At 30.2% G+C, this 20899-nt stretch overlaps 2 protein-coding genes across 3 annotated transcripts in view; both read left to right on the top strand.

The window, feature by feature from the left end:
- The first annotated feature begins 1809 nt into the window (after positions 1-1809).
- On the top strand, positions 1810-2280 carry LOC123292803. Its single transcript, XM_044873518.1, has 2 exons — positions 1810-2186; positions 2272-2280. The coding sequence occupies exons 1-2, from the start codon at positions 1887-1889 to the stop codon at positions 2278-2280; spliced, it is 309 nt and encodes a 102-aa protein (XP_044729453.1). The 5' UTR covers positions 1810-1886.
- Positions 2192-20899, top strand: part of LOC123293980 — a 361747-nt gene continuing 343039 nt past the window's right edge. For both annotated transcript variants that reach the window (XM_044875005.1, XM_044875006.1), the window contains exons 1-2: positions 2192-4283; positions 14697-15072. In XM_044875005.1, the coding sequence (XP_044730940.1) occupies positions 2610-4283; positions 14697-15072 (2050 nt within the window). In that variant the 5' untranslated portion in view covers positions 2192-2609. The remainder of the gene's footprint in view (positions 4284-14696; positions 15073-20899) is intronic.

The following is a 20899-nucleotide window of genomic DNA, read 5'->3' on the forward strand; positions in this document are numbered from 1 at the left end:
AGGGATGATGAATTTCATTACTAGTCATTTATACATGGTTAACCGGTTTCACAAAGATTATTGTATTCGCTCAGCTATCTAATGTTCAACGAAATGACCATAATATAACATATAAATACAAATGTAGGAGAAAATGATCCCCCTAAGAAAAAATGTAATTTATAGCCAAACTATTCGACATATGTACAACGTCGAAATATTTTCGAATTCTTTATTCAAATGCTGGTATGTAAATTTCTTTTGATCTGTTCAAATTTTTAGAACTATTCAATATTTCTTAAAAGGGATCATTTTGACCGACCTTGTAAGGATAGTGGGTAAAATGATCCCATTGCATTTTTATCAAACAGTTCACATAAAATATTAACTCTTTTACATTGCATCAACGATTAGTATGAAAACAAAAATCACTGGTTAATTCATTTAAATCAACACATTAAATACCCGTTACATGATGGGGGATCATTTTATCTATTATAATGTTACATACAAAATAGGGATCATTTTAGCTTATATAAAGGGGATAGTTTTATTCGCAACGACATATTTGAATTTCGTCATAAAAACTGACCTTAAAATTTATTATACGCCTATTAAAATGTGTTATAATATTATTAAAAGCCAACAGCCGGCAAGAACTAATGCAAAAAAAGAAATTTTACATTGAAATTTGTCTTACCATAAAACATAAGCAGTAAAATTAATATTTTTGCTACGAAACACAAATTAGCTTATACATCACCACAAGTCTTTGTTGAACGATTAATTTAATCGCGCGGAAACCATCAATCGATAAATATACTAGATGGCTTTAATGGTTTACTTAAAACAACGAGAGATCATTTTACCCTGAAGGATCATTATAGACCACTTTCCCCTTAATGATTTTGCTACGACTAGAAGTAAAGCTGAAATTGTATGACTGAAATAGAAAAAAAAAAGCTTTTATGAATTTTTGAAATTTAATTACGAGTTGAGTATATTATAAAATGGTTCAATGATAAAGGGTCTATTTAAAACCATAGTACACATAAAACTTTGAAACCTAGACTCCTTCCAAATTCGTTTAACAGACAAACTTAAAAAAAATCTATACAAATGAATAAAATTTATTTTTTGGATAAGATTAATAATTTTTTACATTCTGAACAAGTTTTCCAAGCCTCAATTAGTACTTATAAATAACCGCAGCGCAAAAATCGATTAATTTCGGAGGTTTAGTCTAATTTTACTGAAACTGTTTTAATAATGTTTGCAGTAAACCACCCTCTGCATTTAACACTTGCGCCTAGATTTGCGTTAGTAAAGACTGTCAAATTGTTATATACTTTTCAAAAATGGGTAGTTCATTCAGAAAATAAAATATTTTTATCATATTATCAAAATTTGTTATTTCAGTTATTATTTATATAACATATATATTTTTTTTTGTTACAGATGCCGTTAACAATGATATAATTAAATTTTGGTGGAAAGGGGTACCAGATAATAAGGACAATAGTTTTGTTAAAATAAAACATTCAATCATTTACTATAATTACGTAAATTGCTATTGAAATCGGTTATTCAAAAACTGTTGTTATAAAAACATTTGTTTGAATTACGTATTTAAAATACAGTAATGGATTTTGGTTAATTTATTTCGATAACCATGAATCACGAACTTAATTAAGGACTATTGTTTAAAAATTATTTATTTAAAATTAAAAAATAAATTTAATATATAAAAACTAAAAATTACTTAATATATTTTGAATACATATTTATAAAATTTTATTTATTTAATCAACAAATTTTTGTGCAATTTAACAAACAATACTAGCCAAAATCTAAAACATTAAACTGCCATAATGTACTAAAAAATGTTGTAGTCGCGTGCATTCAAAATGCGGGAACAAACCATTCAAAGGAGACCGTCTCCTAAAAAACGTTTGGTTACAACCAAATTAGTAAAAAAGAAAATAAAACCAATGCTGGTCACTACTAAGAGTGTCAAGTGTAAACCTAGTCCTGTTAAAACTACAAAAGTTGTTACCGGAAATACAACTAAAAAGAAAATTATTAAAAAAATAGCAGATGATTCGGAGAAAAAAGAAGTTAAAAAATCACTAGCAAAAGTTATTACCAAAAAACCGGTGAAAGTCATAAAAAAAGTAATTGATAAAAAAATTAATGAGACTTCAAAAGTATGTAATACAAAAAATAATACTGCCCCAAAACTTAAGAAACAAATTAAAAATATTGCAAAAAAGGTCAATGTAATTAAAAAAGTTGAAATAGTTAAGAAAGAACCACAAAAAGTGATTACTGCACCTGCTAAGGAGGTTATTCCGCCTGAAAAAATTGAAACTAAGAAAGACACTAAAGTTTTGAAAGAAAAAAAATCCGAAACAATTGTTAAAAAAGATGATTTGAAATTGAATCATACTGATACAATTATTAAGTCGGTACCTGAAAAGAAAGTTTCAACAACTGTTGCAAAATTAAAAACTGTTAAACCTGCCAAAATTTTGGAAAATAAAATACTTACGAAGAAAAAGAAAGTATCTCCGGATCAAGATTCGGCTGGTGTTTCACAACCAAAAACGCCCAAACCAAATACTAAAGATATGGTTGCGAACATTGAAAAGAAGTCTGTTAAAACTGTGAAAACGCCAGAAAATATTAATGAGGAAATTTCTGCAAATAAACCACCTGAAATAAACTCTTCTTCTGTTAATACAACAAAATCTGAAACACCGACAAAATTGGTTCAAGCAGCTAATAAATACTTATCCCAAACATTACCTGCAAAGAAAAAGACGATATATAAGAAAAAAGCGGTCAAAAATATGTTAAACGATCCTCTCAAGATCGATACCAAGGATATAAAATCGTCAAAGGTAAATGAAGACAATTTTGTGCCTATTAAGAATATCAAACAGGAACTTCCTGATTTGAGCGATTCGTCAGTCAATTCTTTTCAACAAAATAACAGTCAATTTGAGTTGAAAAAACCATTTAAAAAGCGTGATTTTGAAAAAATAGACACAAAACCAAAAATAATGGATCCAGTAGTTGTGAAGAAAGAAATTGATGTCGGTAATGAGTCCGATGATTTACCACTTTCCACCGTACAATCTACTGTACTTGAAAATAAATTAATCGACGATCCATTTGAATTCAAAACAGAGGAATCTGATCTAGAAAAAAGTTCTAACTCAACCATACATAAAAGATATCGTAAAACAAAACTAAAAACACCCTTAAAAGCTAATAACGTTCATAAAGTGAAATCTTCTAAGGTGGTAATGCTAAAGAAACGTTTACTCAAAGGGGTAAAAAAGAAAAAAATTCAACATACAAGTAGTGATTCAGATCACCAAAAATCACGTCGAATGAAATTGTATAGCTTTTGGAACGGTCCAAAACGACACCGTGTTGCTTCATTAAATGCAATTGCGAAAGTGCACTGTTTATACGAAAATGAAAGCCGTGGTGCTTTTCTTGAACTATTGAAACCAAAACGTGCTCGAACACCAGAAAAACAATCAAGTGATTCAGATCCGCCGTCACCACCTGTGCAAAGAACTTTACGATCAGCACCAGGAATGCGTGGGGTTGGTAAACATTGGGATATGCATACCAGTTCTTCCTCTGAAGAAAGTGTTAGTAGTGCTGAAAGTTCAAACGAAAATTTAAGTAAAATTATTGAACCCCCACCGTCGTACAAACAGAAGCAACTATTAAAAAATAAAGAAAAACCTAAAAAAGTATCCAAACCAGCTGCATCAGCTACTAGTGCATCTTCCACAACAGCAGCAAAACGTCGGAATCGTACCGAGATTGTAATGGATTTAAAAGACATGGTTGTACGTAAGCGAATGGCTAGTTTAAATGCTACAGCAATATTAGCTGCAAGCTATTCACCCGAGAAACGTTCTAAATGTGGTTCATCCGATGAAACAGAATCTTCCGAGGAGAGTGATGATAGTGACGATGACGATAGTAATGTGAGCAAACATAAACGTCGTCATTATGTTGAAAAAGATAGTGACGATAATGATCGTAAAGTGATATCGAATAAGAAGAAAGTTTCTGTGATTGTAAATCAGGATACAGATGTTACCATTACTGGTGTGTATGTGAACAGTACAACGCGTTCCACACATTTACATGAAGGTTATTGTAGTATTGCTGGTATGCAGTATAGAATATCAGCGACAAGTCATACACAAACTAATGCTACAGCCGTATCGACGGAAACATTGCAATTGCATTCAGGAGCACCCAACAGTGATCAGGTGAGTTATCATTCTTTTTAAAATATTAAATAAATTTACATACATTGTACAAGGTGGCCGGAAAATAATCACCCTTTTTGCAAAGCAGTGGTAGTGTGTGTGTTAACTTATGTATGTGTGTTAGATACTTTACTTCTTTAGTCTATCCCTTGTATATGTATTATTATAGAAATTTTCCATAATAAATACACAAGTATATTTTTCTCTACCAAATACTGATTGAATCATCCAGGAATGCTCAAATACTGACTGAATGCTTCTTTCAAATTATTCTTGGAAATATGTATGATATCACTCTCTTACACTGACTTAATGCTGATATAGTACAATTAAACCAAATACCTAAAAGGAATTAATGCATTTTTGAAATTTTCCGCAGTTGTTTACTAGATTGTAAAAACTTCTTACCAAAAGATCGACTTCTCAGGGGTGGGCCTAACTCCTCCTTTTGGGGGGTAGTTGGGGGCTTCAATCAGTTTTTTTTACAAATTACAACAAAAACTATTCATCAAATAAAAAGTAAAAGTTCTAGCTGACTTTAATTGTGCAAATTTTTGTTTCTTTCGACTTTCTAGCTTCAAAATTGACCGAGATATACTAATTTTAAAATGGTGCATTTTAGCTCATTGAATCAAATGATTTCGAATCAATCACGTAGAGCTTTACAGAATTTTTTGTAGCAATTTTGATTTAACAGTTATTCACTTAGCCAAGAAAGCTTGTACGAGGTTGAATGGTAGCGAGTTTTAAAGAAAAATGAACAAGTTTATTTTTGATTTGTTATAAAAAAAATTTTGGAACACCGTACATCCGTTCAAAGTTTATAAACAATAAGAAACTTTTCTCTCACAATTTAAGGCCACCCTCTAACTTTTCGATATTGTATTGGCCATTCTGGACTTAAGGCGAATTTAGAATTACGTTTTAGGGGTGAACAATAACAATATTGAGCACACTTAGTTTTAGTTCAACTACCTTTTTTTTCATAAAACAAATAATAAAAAAAAATTTCGTATGATGCCGACTTTCGATTGGACACACTGTATAAGCGACGAAATGCCACTTTTTCAGTTGCTTTCTAACGCTTAACCCAAGTTAAGATATTTCACATTAATAAATGGCTGGCTAATGATTTATGACCATACTGTATAGAATACAGATGATGATTGCCTACCATTCGAATTAATAGCAATTGTTTCTAGTTTTTAAACGATAAATAAACATGCGTAGGTAGACTACGTTCATTTTCTAGTTAATTTTATTTACGTTGGTGTTGTGTGTTGGTTGAAATGACATTTTCCTTTTTCTCTCATAGAATCATATAAAATTATATCTGTTGAAATCGTAGAAAATAATTTTCATTATCTACTGGATGTGGGCGTTTATTTGTACAATTGAGATATCATTTTAAAAATTTTTTTTAGTCTCAAAATGTTTAGTAAAGTATTGTTTCAAAAAATGTTCCTTATAATTACACTAGCTGTGAAATACCAGCTTTGCTGGGCAACGTCCCCACTTTCACCACCCCCCCCCCCCCCATGTCCCTTGCGTAGGGGTTGCACTTGGGTATATTTTAAAATATTCGATTATTCATCCCCTCTTTCTCGCTCCACCTTTCCACCCCCGAGCGTTAATAATAGATAAAAACAATCCTTGAAGCTGGTTGTATTTCTTGTCAATATTTGAGCTTAGTCGATGCACGACTTTTTAAGTTTTTGAACACATTCATTTCAATCACTTACTCTACTATATTATGCCTGTATTATACATAAAAACCTTCCTCTTGAATTACTCTATCTATAAGAAAATCATGAAAATCCGTTGTGTAGTTTTTAAGATGTAAGCATACATAAGGATTGATGTTAAATATTTTTCCTTTTATTAACTACCCAGTAAGTAATAGGGAAATTCATACTAATCCCGCCACCTGGAATTCGTACTAAAACAGAAAGTGTGATAGTTTTCAGTAGTTCAATATAACATTAAATTTTTTGTATTGAAAAACTGAAAGCAGGTTGATTTTTGCACCACGACGACCAATATGGTTAAGGCAGCCTTGTATTTGAGCTATAATTAGCGGTGGTAAAGATGCTCTATTAAAATTATACAATGAAATAAAACTAAAAGTGGCCTAGAACTATAATGACATCACATATAAAACCCCATATTAATTTTATAAATAAACATGTTTATAGAGCAATAAATAACAGTTAAAACAGAAAATGGCTTAGAATAGAAATCATGAACGTACGTGATTATTAAGTTAACTTCTCATCATCAGACTGACTTTATAGTATAAATTCAAAGTTTATTGATAAATTTCAAGCTTGTTTATTAATATACAACAAGCAATTTACTACCACCCACTCTCATATATATATATAGAGTGTTTCTTAAGAAAATACAAATATTATTGAGTCAATTTTGAGAAATAAAGCTCATGTGAACATCTCTTTTATCTCTTATTAACAATCAAAGTTGAACCCGCCTTGACTCTAGGATTGTTAATAAAATATCGATATTTATTACTGATATATTTTTTAAGCCGATATGCCAAAATATCGATATTATTATTTAGAAATATCGATATTTACTATACCGATATTATATCGATATGCCGAAATATAGATATTTTTTCGATATATCCGATATTGATATTTTTGAAAATATCGATTCATCGAAAATTCGATATTAAAAATATCAACAGCCCTGTTGACTCTTAAAAGGCAGCCTAGGTGAAATTCAAGGTTCCAATGCCAATAAAAAATTTTGATTCTCAAATCAGTCGGATATATTTATGGCAGCTTCATTCTACATAATACTTAAATCTGGTTCTGAACAATTATTATCTGGGCAAGATTAGTTGGATCATGAATCTTTCATGATCAAATCAAAAAGTCGCTTAGACACGTAATATTATACGACACTATAAAATTTCTGTTCGCTATCATTTTGTTTTTGAGTTATCGTGATGACGAACTAGAAAACTGAAGGACGGACGAATTTGTGATAATTGATTATTTATTTTAATGATAATAATCTTTAATTTTGAATAATTACGAATTTCTATTAAAAAATTTCTATTTCTATTAAATTTGTAACCGAATTTACATAGACAAATTGAAGGAATTTGTCCAATCTCAAAACATAATTCTACTTCTGGAAATTTAATTAACAGTATTCAGTTACTCAACTAACACTTAAAACAACAATTTGTACAAATCATGTACACTATTACGATGACCCTAACTATACACACTCTTACATAATCGAAAGGGTGCTCCGATTAACCAACAATGTTGATAAGTTGCCATTTACTGTCGCACTGCAGTCAGTTTACTATTAGGCAAGGCGCTAGGTCATAAGAATAAGATAATCCATGTGGTGCAACACTATCCTTTTTATCTACGCTTAATGTAATTCGTCGTACAAAAGAAATTAATTCGGTTTTTTCCCAAAATTCGAAAGCAACTTAAATCATTGTTAGCTGAATTTCTGTGGGAAATATTATCAACTTAATTATTAACTAACAGAGATTATGCATACAAAATATTATCAGATAAAATCGTTGCACTCCTTTACAAAGCGCTAAATGTAAGTTGGTCGATTTTCATTCTGGCAAGACGAGTTTCCTTATACTAAAATAAAACAAGTGAAAACAAAAAATTGACTGAGTTAACTGTTGTAATGCCATGTATAGACAGCGTTGATTATTCTATCACATTACACATATAACCTATACATGCCACTCATACATAACTGATAATCCCATATTAATACATACTATAAAATTTGCATCTAATGTGTGCCCTCTTGAGAAAACAGTGATGTTTACAAAAAAATGATTCAAACAAAAGTTGTTCATTTGTTGGTGTTGAATTTTTTGATAAGGAACATTTTTTATATAAACTTTTGTTCTATGTCTAACGGTTTACAAGATGAGTTATACGGACCCAAGATCCATTGACCTATGTTGCTCATTTACGAACTAAATCTTACTGTTTGCGTCCTGAGTGCGCTGTAAAAATTTCAGCTTGTTATTTTTTTCGTTTTTGAGTTATCTTGTTCACAGACGGGCGGACGGACAAGCGAAAATGGACTAATTAGATGATTCTATGAATATCTATACCAAAATTTTTTTCGTAGCATCAATATTTTTAAGCGTTACAAACTTGGGACTAAACTTGATGTACAATGTATATTCCATATATACATGGTATAAAAATTTGGGTTCGAGTTTTTGCACTCTGTATTTCAACCAGCGTCTAAACTATATTGTTAACTCTGTTATCAGTGTAAAATAACAAGAATGGTGCGTTACACGCGTCGTATGTTCATGGCACCTTGTTGTAATACCTATACAAACTTTATACGTATTATATTCGCACATATCATACATCAATTGCTCGGATCTAATATGTTTCCTGTTACCTAGTACAGTAGTATATAAATGACTCACTAAGTTCTTAAACACTATAACATATTATATAATCTTTATATAATTTACTTACAAAATACACATCACACCCCATCATTATATGAGTATCCTTTTATATTTTGTTTCTATAATATATTTTAACGACACTAAATTTATGTAAAATAATATTTTTATGTTAAAAAAGATATATAAAGTTTTTAAATATAGATTTTAATGGAGCTTCAAAAAGTTGTGTCTTTTGATGAGATTTTTATTATAAATTCTTTATACTCCCACCAGTACAAAACCAAATATATAAACAAATATTAACAGACAAAAAGGGTTTTATGTCTGTAAATATTTCTGGGCTTAAAAGTAAAAACCACCGCTTTAAAGCCTCCACCCTCTCTCGATATACACAGTTTTAAATTTTGTTAAATGCAAAATAGTCATAATTCATTGAGTATATCAAAATAGTTGGCCATGATTTGTTTGACAGTTTATTTTAAATTTCTAAAGAATTGTTTAATTCATGGTTCAAAATGATGATCATAGATCTGCTCCATTTATAATCATCATTTTGAACCATAAATTAAAGATTTCTGTAAAAATTTAAGAAATGGTAAATGTCAAATTGAAGGCAGAATTTTTACTATTTTACAATTACTACGCTTATTTTCGAGATTTCTGAATGCCCAAGGGTTGATGTAACCTACAGAGGCAAAATATACTTTTAAGGGGGTTTTCTGGTCTAGAAGCCTAGGTTGTAGGCATTTTTCAAACTAAGATTATAAAAAAATGAAATACATTTTTGTGGCTAGTTTTTTATATAATATTTATTTATTGATATTTTAAAAATATAATAAATAATTGTAACAAACCCTGGTTGACACGATTACAGCCCTTGTAGTGATCTGAAACAAGTAATTTGAAAAACTCTTAATTATTAAAGATGGTCGCTATCGTCTGGACCATAGCAAAAAAAAAAAAAAAGTTACAAAATACCGTCGAAATGCAAAAATTTTTTTTTGACCTTTTTGAATTTTTTAAAAATACTCCAAATTGCAATTTTTTTAAGTCCAAGGTTCAAATTAAAAGATTTATAAAAATGATTCCCCCCAAATTAAGGAATCGGTCGAGTGGAACTTGAGATATGTCAACCACCTCGAAAAATTTAGTTTCAAGAAAAACGCATCCTTACGTGAAAAACGCGAGTAACTCGGATAATAATATTACTTACTGTGGATTAATCGGCGATCCCAGATCCATACATTGGGCCTTCTATGTCATATGCAATGTCTTGCAAAGTTATTTTTGCTAACCGAGCTGTTTTGCCTTCTTTTGAAGCAGCAAAATTTCGCAGTCCAGTGTCATCAATTAGAACTTCGTTACCGGAATATCCATTGTACCTCCGATTATAATTCAAATTTGTAAATAACCTTTTAAGGATATATTCTAGGGCTTGACCTTAAAAAAATCGATTTTTTTCTAATTTCTAGACTAGAATAGTGCCTTAATGAAACAAAGGGGAATTTTTGGGCCTTTGATTTCAAATTCTGAAAAACAGTACAACAGCTTTTGAAATAATTGCGTTAACTACCCTAGTGGATAATCGACAACCCACACTAGTGTACAGATAATATGAAAATAAGTGATAAACATCAAGACCAAAACAAAACTAATTTGACTGTCTTTATTTTACAAATATAGGCTTGTACTTCGGTTTTACTCTTACACATTGGTCTTGTCCCTTCCATGATTGATTATACCTGTCTTCCTGAAATACACAATTGCAAGACCAAAATAAAAAATAAAAAAAATTGCAAAAATGTCTTAAAATTGAGTGTGTTAAATAAAGTTACAGAGTAAAATACAATTATCAAAAAGACCGGTTAAAAATCCTTATTGCTATTCATTAAACTAAAAGAAATTTCGAAGGAATTAAACTAATTATTTTCTCGTTGAAAAATTTGGTACACTAATTTTTAGAATTTTAATGAATTTTAATTTTTATACAGCACGAAAACTTGTAGCACTCGGTATAATGCTTGGTATTACCTAATTGGGTATTAATAAGGTATTGTTTGTTGGTTGTACTGAATTCGAAGAAAAGGATTTTAAACTACTGATTTCTGATTATATGAAGGAAGGATGTGTAAATTTCTCATTATATGTGTAGGCTTAAATGGGGTTTCGGTGTTCCCTCTCTTTCTCTACCACTAATAATGGCTAAAGATGTAGAGTTAGTAGGCTACCTAAGTTCCATGAAATAATTTACTGTATGTTGAAATATAATCGGCGAAAACTTAAAGAATATATTATTTTTGCATGTAGGTAATAGCTAATGTATGTAGGCGTATTTTATAATTAATTATGTTAAATATTGAATTTTGTTTTGATGAAACTTTCTCTAAAAAGAGAAAGCTTTTGTTATATTCTCTCTATTATCAATAATGTAAAATTAACTTTATCAAACTAATAATAAAATAAACATGTAAACCACATACGGTAACATTTTAACATAAATACAATTTTAGTTTTTACTTGTATCGTATGTATATTTAAGTAATTACGTATCTACACTGTAAGAAATGCATAGCGTTTAATACAATGCTGTTATGGTATAGAGACAGATACTATAATAGTATCTTTCATAGCATATTTAATTTTAATAAGGCTATCCACCAGAAGTATTGTGGGTACGCCAACCAGCATTTTCTCGTCCGCCATAACTATTTCTAATGTCACCATTCTCTCATTACATTCTACAATATGGCGTTCACATCTAACTGACATAGTGATAGATCCACCAAAAATGTCTTAGCCTAAGTGCATACATTGTCATTGAATGATAAATAGACGTTTTTATCACAAGTTTTTAGTGCGCGCCCGTCAACATCATCCGTCGTTTCTGTACGGTTTTTTAACCCCCGAACTAAAAAAAGGAGTGTTATAAGTTTGACCGCTATGTGTGTGTCTCTCTGTGTGTCTGTGGCATCGCATAAACGGATGAACCGATTTTGTTTCATTTGAAAGGTTTTTTTTTTTTTTAATTTACTGAGGAGTGTTTTTAGATACGTTTCAAGTGCGAGTTTCGGGTTCCGTACCCAAAAAATTGGTCGGGGGTTTTTTTAATTTTGTAAATTTCACTTTTAACAAGCTTTTATTAGCTTTTATTTATGTAACTATGCAACGGAATCTTTGAACTTGATTTTCAACTACTTCAAAACGTTGAATTTCATTGAAACTTCGCACAAATATCAAGGATTGATGACAATATAATAATTATAATAAGTTTTTCCGATTATCCTCATCAGGATCGTCTGGATGAACCATTATCTAAAAAATTTGTGATGGTGGAAGCGCATATAACATTTCATTATATTAATAAATAATAGTTTCAAAAACTCGCTTTTGTAGCTAACTTAACTAAAAAGTAGACAATAAATAATAGTTCACAAAACCTAAAAAAACACGCTTATGTAACGAGCTTAACTAAAAAGAATAAAATAATTTCTATAAGTTGAAAAAAAAAAATCAATTTTCTTTAAAAGTATTTTTCAGATATTCTATCAATTTTAGTTTAGAAAAAGTTTCAGTTTTTAGTGTTGCAATCCTATTAGTGTTGCAATCCTAATATTTCATCGCACAAAAAAACTCAATCAATATCAGAATTAAAATTGGCCGTTAAGTTTTCTTATTGTACGGGATAATGTCGCAAAAGTTTTTATTTATTTTGATTATTTTTTGAGTTACAGAAGAAATTCCACGTGACAGCAAAGTTTTGCATCTGTTTAAATATTTCCTTCACAAATATAAGTACGGTATCAAAAAAAGCATTAAAAAACTCGGCCTTAAACTATTTTTTGGGTCAATTATTGGTTTATCAGTAGCCTCTTCATCCGGTTCACGCTTCCTGCGTCTTAGCCGCGTTTGTGTTTTGAGTTATAGCTGCGAACATTTATAAAGCTACGAGATAAATTTATAGAAGTTAATACGCTGAGGTTAGTTTTCCTTTAGATCTATAGAAATTTATATTAAATTAAAGTGGCTAAGAGCTGGTTCGCGGCGTTCCGATCGCTCCTCTTAAAGCCGGCACTGCGTGAGACAAATATCTTTCCACAGACATGCACACATATATACACTCGTCTTTTGTCTTTTTGTTGAATGTTAGTTTCGTACCATGGGCGACTGAAAACGTAAAGATATAAAATTTTTGACGTCGATTTTCGGGGATGGAAACAATAACTTTCTATGAAAAATTGAATAACTAAAAATTTGTATGAAAACAATGTAATATATGTAATCTTGCAACGAACATTGAAATAACTTGATGTCAGTAAAATATCGTATTTAATGTATCCAACGTTAAAAGTTGTATGAAATTAATGTAAAATTTAAATTTAGTAAACTCAATTTATTCATTAAGTATATATTTCATTTGGGAGCTGATAGGGTGTTCACATATTTGTGTATTCATATAAGTTGATTAAATATTCTAGTATTATATTTGTGCTTGTTTGTTAGTTAAATAAAAAGCTTTTCATATGTGCTTGTAAAAATTATATATGCAAATTAGATTAATGAATATGGTATCTTTATAACTTGAAGATTGGCAACTAAATGAAACATTTTATAAGTACAATCCAAAAAATTTATGTATTAAAATGTTAAAATATTATGTAATATCCGTTTTTACACCACCCCTCCCTCGCTAGACAATTTTCTAAACTCTAATTGATTCCTGCTTTGGCTTGTCTTGTCCTTTAATACCATGTATATATGAAATATATCAAATTATACTAAGTTAGTTAGCCCCAAGTTTGTAACGCTTAAAAATGTTGATGCTACGAACAAAATTTTGGTATAGGTGTTCCTAAATTAACCTAATTAGTCCATTTCCGGCTGTCCGTCTATCTGTCTGCTTATCTGGTTCCACGATTACTAAGAGATATCAAGCTGAAATTTTTATAGCGTTCCTAGGACGTAAAAAGTGAGATCGAGTTCGTAAATGAGCAGCATAGGTCAATCGTTTTCTGCTCCCAAAACGCTTACGTTATTAATAAATGGCCTCTTAGGCGCTAACTTCTCGCATTGTTGGTCGGTTCTCTTGACACTCATTGATATCTCCTTATCTTCTTATTCTTCTTTTACTTTTAAAACATCCATTAAGACCTACGCCATTTCTTTCGTATTCAGCTCCAGAAGTTGCTTTGCTTGAATGATCTATATTTTCGCTGTTTCACTGTGGGGCTCAAGATATTTTCACTGTCACTAATAACTAAGGTATCGTCTGCATAACGCTTTTAATAAACATTCAAGCCTCCTACTGTTATCCCAGTAACATTTATAAATTTTCTAAATACGAACTTGGAAGTCAAATTAAACAATTCAGGTGATACATCCTTGTTTTACTCCCTTAATTGTTTATAGGTACATATTTTGATATGCAGCTATTGAATTTAACTGCCGCACTCTGGTTCCAGTAAAGAGAGCTTAATAAATCTTATATTTCTCCCATCAACATTAAGTTTACTAAGAAGTATAAATAATGTTTTGTGAGGTACACAATCAAACAAAAATTCTACAAAAAAAATGTAAAGGGAATAAAACTTCTAACGATCTTTTTGTTAATACTCTAAACTGGAGCAAAGAATTATGTGGTTCTCTTCCTTTAACAAAACCACTTTGACCTTCGTCAATTTCACCATTAATTCTGTTATAAATTCTTGCTTATGTTATTTTACATACAATTTTTGTCACATGACTTATCAATGAAATAAGTCTGAAACCCCACAAATTTTTGGTGGTTTTTATGACGCGCTAAAAATATTAATTTCATAAGATTAAAAAAAAATTTTTTTTTAATGAATGCTATCTATGTGAAATTGTTACGATTAAATGATCATAAAAATGGATCACCTTGTACATAAAGCAAACAATACATTTACCAACAATATAATAATTTTACGTTTCTCTTATTTTCATAACTACAGAGTACAGCAGGCGGTAGTAATGGATCTGATCAACAATCATCCGGTGCACCTCCAATGCAACCATGTAAGTCATACACACCGCTTGGAGCATTGTCAAGCATGCAACCGCCTGGTGTGCCACCACCTGCATCCGCAACAGTTTCAGTTGGTGGCAGTGGTGTTGTAGTACAACCACCGGTACCGCCACCACCACCCCCGCTTGCACCGCCGGCAGCGTCATTGTCACCAATGTCAGCAGCAGCTACGGGTCGTGTACGACATAGTTGTTCGAGCGCTTTCTCAGCACCTCCGTATGGTCCTCCACCACCACATACTCATCATCATCTACATCCTGCAACCAAGGTGGAACACCCACCCCCACATGGATATATACATGGTAAGTACTCTGAGTTTTTTTTTTTTTTTTTTTGTTGCACATTTCTGTTGTCTGTATTATCATCTCTCTTTTCAACTTTCCATGGATATAATATTTTACGAACTATTAAGTAATAATATAATACAATGAATAAAAATATTGAGGGTCCCAAAAATTGTAATAGCTCTTTAATATCTCTGGTCATGGTACAAAAGGCTATTTGGCAATATAAAAAATATTTTCATAGTTAGTGATATCTGCAAAATCTGACCAAAAAAAGTATTATTTATTGAAAATTTTAATTTTATATTCACGAATTTCACATTTAAATTAGTAAAACGGTTTAGATTAGCTTACATTTAGACGAAATCAAATTATTAAATAATTAAGGTGCCCAAGGGAGATTTAAACCAACAACAATCTAACTTTTTGTTCGACGATTTACAGCTTAATCATAAGTCAACGATTGATTCGAATCATTAACACGGGGAGCTTTGGAGAGGTTGTGTTAATTTTAGAAAAACACTGTCAAAAACTAATTGATAAGTTAAAAAAAAATTGACTGTTTCATTGTTGGAATATAATAATACGAAATTATTATAATTATATTAATTATTGTTGAATAGAAACAATTATAGAATATTTTGAATATAACAGAAGTAACTATAGTAGCAGAAATTTAAACAACTGACCGTTCACAGTATACTGACAAAATTTTACATTCACAACAAACTTATATATACTCTTATCGCGCTTATAATTCAAAAATTTTTGACAATATTTTAGACAGGAAACAACAGTCACATGAAATGAATTAATTCATGTCAATTAATTCATGATTTTTAAGGCGTGATTTTTAAGATGCCAAAATGAGATTAGTAATACAAATTGTGAAATTTTGTGTAATGGGTAGTTAATACGAATTCTGTATAAATTTCAAGTCGATTCTTTGTACGGTTTACGAGAAATTAATTATTAAAAACAGCTCATTTTTAAATACCTTAAAAAACCTTAATCAATATTACATAAAGCTTGAAGCTTATAAACATACCAAAATTATGAAGTTTCTCAGTCTCATTTTTTATTAATTAAAATAAAACTGCATAAAAATGAAAGACCGATACCTAGTTAAAAATACTTTCTTTCTTAACTTAGTTCACTTAGAGTAAAAATGAAAATACAAGAAATTGAAAATTGTATTTTTCAATCATTCATTCTTTTAAACGACTTTATAGAAAATTCATATCGGTTCTCTGTACGGTTTATGAGAAATGCGCTCTTTTTTTTAGTAAAACCTAGACTTTGATAGGTAATTTTCCATAAACCGTACAGAGAATCGATATGAGTTTTTCACAAAAGACGTATAAAAAGGTGACTAATTTATAAATAAAACTTTAAATTTTTGGTTACCTTTTCATTTTTACAGTATTGAAATACCTTAAGGTGGCATAAATGTCTACTGTCGGTTCGATGGAACCAAGTCGATTGCCAGTACCCAAACATGAATACAATACTTTTATTAGATTAGTTCAATGTATAATACCTCATTTTCATACAAAAACATTCCAAAAAATCCCAAAAAAATATTGGTCGTTTTCTAAGAGATAGGCTTATGAATCGAAAACTGCTTGTAGCCATCATTTAAAATCTACGACATCTCTTAAATATTAAAAACCTGAACTTTTAGTACACACTGTTTTTGGATCAGACTGAAAACATTTTTAATGTAAATAAAAATTAATTTACTTGTTATAACTGTTTTCATCGCTAAATCACAATCTCTTGCAGATTATAAAACTAAATCCAATGTAAAACACATATTTTTTAACCATAACAGTTGCAATTCTTTTGTAAAAGAAATTGGGTGCTAAAATTACGGTAAATAAACCAAAAAATCACTGACTGTATTTTTTTTAGTATTAAAATATTTATATTGTTATTATAATGTTATTGGCTTTTAGCCTTATACATAATATGGTTATTTTTTACATTGTTTAACTTATTGTAGTTCGTATATTGTGTCATTATCACTCCTACATATGTTGTTCCTCTGCAAAATAGTCATCATCATGAAATATCTATCACGAACCAACAACGTTTATAGTAATTTCACTGAATCTTGACCTATTTTTATTTGGGCCATTCTACGATAAGGCAATCATTATAAAATTTATGTTTAACCGTAATTGTTGTGATTTTATGCAATAAATCGCAGTGTCTTAATGTACTTTTTAGAATGCATTATGATTTAATGCCCAATGAAACCATATTTTCTCGAACTTGCAAATTTAAGTCTGAAAAAGTTTCTATCCTGGCCTGTTCCTTTGACATTTTTAGTAAAGCATGAAGACAGGTAATTCATTTTTTTTTCATGATTGTCAATTTAAAGTTTATTTAGTATGAATTTAAATAAGTAAACTTTAGTATCATGGAGGTAAAACATAAGTTATTTATTTATTTTCCATATTTTTCGAACCAATTCTGTGACGCTTTTTTTGTATCATCTATCCTGGCAAATTTCAATTCGCTTAAACACACAAAAATATTGCGCTGATATTTTGAAAGTGGCGCTGAATGAGTCATCTCAACGTAAAGTTATTGATACTAAACACACGAGCCATGAATTCGCTGTAAACTGGAGTTATGATACACTTCGGGGCAATATGTCTCTTTCCTGACAAATCATATCATTTATAAAATTCGCTTAATTCATTTGCTTTTATTGCCTATATTCAACAATACTGTAATAATAATTTATTATAAACGCAAAATTTACTTGTGTCAGTTTAAAAATTTGTCAAAAACAATTCTCTCTCCTTCCGTCCTTATTGAAACTCTATTTGAAGCTATACACGTCTTCTAAATGATATTGCAAAAATACTCCCAATTTCCACCAGTAAAAGTTAAAACAGCAATTTTAGCCTAAGGAACAGAATTAAATTAAATCCCATATCATCCCAATTAAATATCTTGGTTTTTGTTTTAGGTTATTCGGTAGGTATGAGAATAGCTCGTAAAGTGTTTGGCACCCTCACTCTAAGGTGGTGAAAAATAAAAAAATAATTTGTATATGGAAGTCCCATGTAAATAATATGGATCAATGTTGTCTAAAATGTCAATGTTACTAACGTTTTCTTAACTTCTTGTAGTTTATAATATTCACAAAAGCGAATTCTAATTATTTTCTCCCAAGCAGTATCTTTCTTTATAAATAAAAATCGGAAAACTAAACATACTAAAATAATCATATATACAATAAGTACAGTTATTTAAAAAAATGTTATTTAAAAAACTATGTATAATTTAAATTTTCGCTTGTAAAGATTTCTTATTAAACAAATTTTTGTGTTATGCATGTACAGGTATAGTGGGATAACTATTCCGTTCGAGGTATTCGATTCAACATTTTAATATTTAGGGATCAATATTTTATGAATTGACTATAGATAAACATCCACGACAAGCATATTCTCTATGTGTGTATGTATGCAACATTATATTATACATAAATAAACATTTCTCTACATTGTTTCTAGTAATGTGACAATTGTTTTAAAACTTTACTTCCGTCTTTTTATTCTTTTTTGTATCCGTGGAAAGTTTTGTGGTTTAAATTTATTCTTTTTAATATCATTCATATATAAGACTTAAGTAGGAATATTTTTAATTCTTTAAATCACATTTCAAGTAATTTAATACTTTTTAAAATTAAGTTATTTCTTCTTGCTCCACTAAACAATGTTAGTTTTGTTTTGAATGGACCCTATACATTTAATATTGGATTTGATCTTTAGATACAAGACTTAATGTCATCCTGATCAAAAATAACGAGCGGCTTCACCCATAGTCAATTATCTTGAAAATCGTATTTTAAATAAATTTTTAAGTGAATTTTTGAATCTAGACAAATCTCATATCAATTGTTGGGATTCCTTCATAAAAACATTTTTAGATTTCTCCGAAAAATTTTGTTCACGTTCAATTCGAAATATATAACGATTTACAAATTATTTTCTCAAATTTTTTCTCAATCACCTTTGAGAATAGCTTGTCACCCGAAGTCGTGAAGTCTTCGGGTAAGAGCCACTCTTTTCAGCAGATGAATTTCCATACAGGATCTACAAGTGTGATCTTCAGAGATCCCCATTTTATGAAGTTGGTAGTTCAATTGACATAGTCCTGTCAAGAATCCCACTATCTTTTAATATTTGAAAGGGATTAAAAAAATAACCGGAATTCTTATTTGTAAATACTTTTTTAATAGCTTATCTCGTCCTAAAATATATAATTTTATCAATTTTGTATTGTTTATCGCTGGTATTAACAGCGATCAGATTTAATTTACGGATAAGATAATTAATGTCGACAAACCAAACAAAAATAAAATATGTGCCTTAATTCAGTTGGTTAAGGCGCTTCACACAAATCCTAGAGGCCCGGGTTCGAAATCTGGTACGCGTGTATTTTTTTTAAATTCTCTTTGCTTCAGAGAATTCTACTTGAAAAAAAAGTTCACGCAAGGTTAATTACTTGAGCATGATAAAGTGTTCGAAAAAGGACAAACGAACCATTGTGACGAATTCCTACGTTCTGTACTTGGGTATTTACCCTCAAAATGCCCGTTGTTGAAATTCGGACGTGTTCTACAAACGAATCTTTTGTCTAAATTGTGATTTGGTCACTCTTGCAACATAATATTTACTTATTGTATCTTTTTTTTTTATTTTAGCTAATACATGGATATGTTTCTAGGTAGTATTGTACTTCTAGGTTCAGGATCAGGCGTAGTATTTGACAGTTATTTCAGAACCGCTGGAAATTTAAGAGGGTGTTATCAAGATCGCATCTAATAATTTTTTTCCGGCTTCGAAAATAGAAGTATTGGGTGGGTAATTTACAAAATGCACGAGATATGAATAGATAGCAAATCAAATTAAGGTATATCTGATGACATGAGACTAAAAGTAATTTGCAGGAAATATTGCAAAGAAGTAGTTTTCAATAATATAAAGTTGTAAAAAAAAGTAGAAGAATTTATCGTGACTGATAGCTTCTATAAATTTTGAGAGTTGTCGATATTTAAAACGTTAAGGATTGAAATAAATAATGTTTAGAAGGTATTTTTGAACATTTTTAGTTCTCGTTTTTGCTATAGCTAGTATTTTGGTAAACAAAAATAGATTTATGTTAATAAATTGGATTTCTTTGAGCTTAAAAGAGAGGTAATTTGCCGTGTAGTTTGTCAAGTAATATAAGTTGTATTTCCAACCCGATAATTACATGATTCACTTTGACATTTCATAGGTTGCCTAAATAAGAAGATACTTGAATGAAAAATGCAAAAATAATTTTATTCCACACTCAAAAAAGAAGGATATTCTACGCCCCCACACCCTGAAAACTGCAATTTTTAAAGTGTCGTGTAACGGATATTTTATTCTTTCGACTATCGGATAGAATGATCTTTGCCTTTTTATTCAATTACCTTTTTGTCCCCCAGCGAAAATTCCTTAATTTTAAGCTTGCCGCGTAATAAAAAATTTCCTTTGTGTAGAAAGAAAAATTGCCAATTATAAACATTTTGCTAGAGGAAAAAGTTGTAAGGCATGCCCTTGATAACAGCCACTGAAAGTTTCAACAGTTCTGAAATGATAGTGAAATACTACTTTTGGGCCTTGACCGAGTAGTATCGTACTTTGTATCTATACTTATGGTTAGATATTTTAGTATTTATCTCTTAAGAATATATGAAACAAAAAGAGATAACATTTTCTCCTGACTATATTATAATATAGCCACCGTAGTATCGTTCGTAGTGGCCGTCGAACTTCTCTCCATTCTGTTGTGA

Source organism: Chrysoperla carnea, chromosome 2, assembly GCF_905475395.1.
Source record: "Chrysoperla carnea chromosome 2, inChrCarn1.1, whole genome shotgun sequence".
Classification (NCBI taxonomy): domain Eukaryota; kingdom Metazoa; phylum Arthropoda; class Insecta; order Neuroptera; family Chrysopidae; genus Chrysoperla; species Chrysoperla carnea.

What these genes read in the sequence shown, in the direction of transcription:
- LOC123292803 (XM_044873518.1), top strand. Translation starts at nt 1,887, where the DNA reads ATGCGGGAACAAACCATTCAAAGGAGACCGTCTCCTAAAAAACGTTTG.